General features: G+C 46.0%; 1 protein-coding gene across 1 annotated transcript; it reads left to right on the forward strand.

Moving 5' to 3' along the window:
- Positions 1-435: 435 nt before the first annotated feature.
- On the forward strand, positions 436-3,691 carry LOC149342124 (cuticle protein 16.8-like). The gene is made up of 3 exons (XM_089542109.1): positions 436-447; positions 594-650; positions 3,224-3,691. The coding sequence occupies exons 1-3, from the start codon at positions 436-438 to the stop codon at positions 3,689-3,691; spliced, it is 537 nt and encodes a 178-aa protein (XP_089398235.1).
- The last annotated feature ends 627 nt before the right edge of the window (positions 3,692-4,318 follow it).

Consider the following 4,318-nt stretch of genomic DNA (forward strand, 5'->3'; position numbering starts at 1 on the left):
TTGCGTGAATATTAAATAGCATTAGTTTCGAGGAAAATAAGAACGGTAGCGAGGTCGGCAACACTTGAGGTAAAAGGAAAAGAAAGTGGAGAAATCGCATAGGTCCTCTACTAGAAGATTTTTTTTTATTATTTTTCAATACGCCGTTTTTCCTGCAGACGCTGTGTCGCAGTGCAGGTCGCATCCCACCCTCCCCCACAGTGGAGATATTGTCTCTCCTCCGCTTAATGCAGTGCGAGGAGAAAGCTGTCAAGAGTGGCAGGCCTGGGCGCGCCGTACGAGCGCGACCTGCCGGGAATACCGAAGAGACTCGTATCAGCGGAGCGCGTGATGACAGCGGAATGAGTCGAGACTAGTATATAAGGCTCCTGCCTCCGACACCAGGCCGCCAGTTCATTTGACCACTCCGGCAAGGGAACCAACCAGCCAGCCACAATGTACACCAAGGTGCCAGCTTTCGTATTCGTCGCCGAGTTTGATAGTCCACTGGTGATCGGAGCCGGTTTGAAGCATCGCAGAGTAGATCTTCACCGAGAGGAACGAGCGTCCGCCACGTGCATTAACGAGATGCCTCTTGTTTCACTTCGTTTCAGATCCTTCTCTTCTGCCTCGTCGCCTACGCTGCTGCCCAGCAGGACAGCCTGGAGGGCGTAAGTACCTCACTTAAACATTTTGTTTACAGACAAAGCCACAAGAGAAAAAAACTGTGTATTTTCTCTTTTATTTGGCGGTGCTACGCATCGTAGAAAGCTTCAAAGTTTTGGACAGCCCTTCTGGCGAACACACCGCAATACATTAAGCAACCCGTCTGGATGCATTATGAAGCAGGATAACAGTTTTTACAGCGATAGTAAAATTAAAAGTTTTAGCCATGCTCAATAACCGTTATGAAGCCTGATCGATATTTTTTATAAAACTTGGTCTATAGCGTATTTTCAACCACATGCAAGTGCGTCGAGCATGTTGCATTCTTTAAAGCCATAGAAGAGTACAGTTTAACCATGAAAGCTAGTAGTGACTACTAAGATCTCTAAAGAATTGCTATTGTTTATCTATTTTATCACGCTTGTTTCAAACTGAAAAGTTGCATAAATATTGCTTGAATAAATCTGATATGAAGGATGAGAGGAGAAAAACAATATTTACGTAGTCGTATAGCATTGCCGAAGCGCCGATTTTCAATATCTAAATGTTTTAATTCTCCATATTTTGTGAAATAATAATGTAGATATAGCTGAATTGTTTAATATCACTTAATGAACCGTAATATAATTGTCCAAAATAGAGGCCTTGTTTGAATTATCACTCAAAATACGCTCACTTGAAAAGAAAAACTGCAGTCGCCTGGCATTGAGGTGGAACATTTTTTCCGTGCACACGTGGAATAAGAACCTCGGTTTATTTTTCCTTTTTTTATTAAAGGCCTGCTCTTAAAAAATACCTTAAGGAACGCGACAAACGGCAGTACTTGTGCCTGAGTACAGACAACTGCGTAATACAAGAGCAATATTACACATGAAAATTAGCACACTGATATGGCATACTGAATTATCAGATGAATAAAGTACAACCAGACGGATGGAAACTGCCACAGAGTAATACCAACAGCATTCAGGGGAGTTTGCACGCCATGTTTTCAACGTCCATAATGAAGGAATGACCCAAAGTGAAAACGGAAACCACCTAAATGAGCCACGCGTTGCCTTCATTCCTCATTGAGGAAAATGTCCCTATATCAAGGAAGCAGGGAATGAAAAAGCTTTGTTTTTAATTTCCATTTGGCTTGCGGAACACGGCTTTTGTAGCCGGTTTGATATGATACGTTATTCGAAATGTGTCGCCTGTTCGATAATGGTGCGAAATTTTCAGCGCTAGTTTGCATTCGTACAATTTTTATCAGCAATTCCTTTTTATATTTTAAGTCATGTGCAGTATCGTTCCACCGCTCAAAACTGAAGCCTGTTTGCTTCGTTTGCCTAAGCAGGGGAAAAAAGGCAGCATAAGTTAGTCTTAGCCAAGAAAAATATCATCTTAATCAACAGAAAAAGCTCTGACTCAAATCAAATGAAGAATAGAAAGACGTGATTAACATCGCATGAAGAAAAACCGGCTTGCGGAGTAGACCCGCGACGAGCACATCTGTGAGTGCGCTTTGGTCTGGATTTTTTTTTTCTCGCGTGAAATCTCCAGGGAAAACCGCAAAGCACTATAAGCAGCTGGCTCGCGACAAAAAAGAAAAGCTGGCGGTCGGCCCTACGTGCCCTGCGTGTCTAGACTGCCGGACCATTTAAATGCCAGAACGGAATGAAGAAGCACAGGATTGCGTGCTCTCTGGGAGCTAATCCCACGGCCGACGGCCAAGATGCCACCATCTTTGCCTCCCGGATAACGTAAGAGAACAGGTCTACTGCAATGCCGCGAGCTTCTCGAAACGGAGGAAGTTCTCAGAGGTATACATGCCTGCACAAGACAAGGCTTCGCGTGGAGAAAGGGAATTAACCAGCGATACTCTAAACTTCACGCTAAGCTCTTCGTATGTAAACAGCTTACACAGCACACGCCAGCAACCTTTCACTGAAGTTGGGTCGCAAGGCTCGGAAGTGGAGCAGGTTGAGCGGAAAAATATTTTTGCAATGTCTTTTCTGGCTAACTACTCTGCCCGAGGTGCCGCAACGACCGACTGTGGAAATTTTGGAGGTGTAAATGTAGATGCAGTGTGCAGCTGTTGTAATAAATACAAGCGAAAACAATTCCCTGTGTCTGAGAGACCGTGGTCCATTATCTGACGCGTCTTATATAGTGAGCGCAGTCACAGCTATGAAGTGCAATTTGTTTATCTTCAACGTGACTTTTGCTCAGCACATGAAGTCCATTACCTTCTTTTTCTCAGAAATCATTCGCTGATTAGGAAATTATTGTCATTGTAATGCAACCGCTGAACACTTCACATTCTCCATCAAATCTCCTGATTCACTAATAATACTGCTTCGATCTGAGAGAGACGAGAAGATCTAACTAGTCACATGAGTGAACCAGTGTCGGGTTCGTTTATATTTCTTTCCTCTCATAAAGACACGCACACACAAGAACAGAAAATGCGAAGACAAAAAGATAATGATATCACAGTTTTCTGCTAGCTTTATTTCTTGTTTTAGAGTTATCGTGTCGTGTAGGAAAGAACGGGGCTGTGACCGCTTTCTTTGCTTCTTGCCGCCCTCCCCAGCCACCACAGCCCTACAGCTTCAGCTACGACAACACCGACGAGTTCGGCACCCGCATCAGCCAGCAGGAGACCGGTGACGAGAACAACAACAAGGTTGGCTCCTACAGCTACGTCGACCCCAACGGCGTGACCCGTACCGTCAAGTACACCGCTGACGCTGACGGCTTCCACGTCGTTGTCGAGACCAACGAGCCAGGAACCAAGACCTCCAACCCAGCCGATGCCCAGTACATCGCCAACCCCATCGAGGTCGCCCCAGCCCCAGCCGCCGCCGTCGTGGCCAAGCCCGTTGAGGTCAAGGTCGAGGCCCCGAAGCCAGTCGTCCTCCAGGCCGCCACCCCAGTCGTCCACGCCGCTCCCTTCGCCGTCCACGCCGCCCCCATCTCCTACGCCACCGCCCAGCACGTGACCCCAATCATCGCCCACGCTCCCCTCACCTACACCCTGGGCCGCGCCAAGAGCGCCTAAGTTGTCTCAGTTGCGCAACGGAAAAGGACAGGATGAGGTGGTCACTGGCTGGCCAGTCCTGAAGGAAACGAGTCGGGACTCAAGCATCAATCGACGCCCTGTTTTTTCTTTTATTTAAAGCTGTTATGTTTTTTTTCATAGTTATGAAATAAAAAATTGTTACTGTTCAATTCTTCCATGGCGCATTGTGCTTGCCTCATCTGTGCCCCTGTGCGTGGAAGATCGATAGGAAGTGCGACTGCACCGAGCATTGCATGCTTCCTACCTGCTTTATCATTTTTCTTTGTTCCAAACGCTTTATTTTACAGGATGTTAGTTTTCTTTTTTCTTTGCCCGAGTCTTTCGCCTAGCGTTTAACTTTTTTCAAATAAATCGGCATACTGCGCCTCTTCTTGTTTATCCATTGGCTTTTGATTTACATTTTCGTTATTTTTATCTGTTAATTTATTTTTATCGTGTCCGCCTGTGACAGCTACGTTGTCGCAAGCTGACACCAAAGTGCGCAAGTGAGGAAATGACATGCGTGGATGCAGCAACACACACTACTCCTGGGCGGAGCTGTTAGGCCCACTGTTTTCTCCCTAGAGCTGCTTCCTCGCAAGCTCTTCGAAGTGCAGCGTTACGTGC

This window comes from Amblyomma mixtum, chromosome 5 (genome assembly GCF_055824585.1).
Source record: "Amblyomma mixtum isolate Tamu chromosome 5, ASM5582458v1, whole genome shotgun sequence".
Lineage (NCBI taxonomy): Eukaryota > Metazoa > Arthropoda > Arachnida > Ixodida > Ixodidae > Amblyomma > Amblyomma mixtum.

Excerpts from the sequence above, each read along its gene's own strand:
- LOC149342124 (XM_089542109.1), top strand. Across the intron at positions 651-3,223 it reads AGCAGGACAGCCTGGAGGGC|CCACCACAGCCCTACAGCTT; the intron begins GTAAGTACCTCA and ends CGCCCTCCCCAG.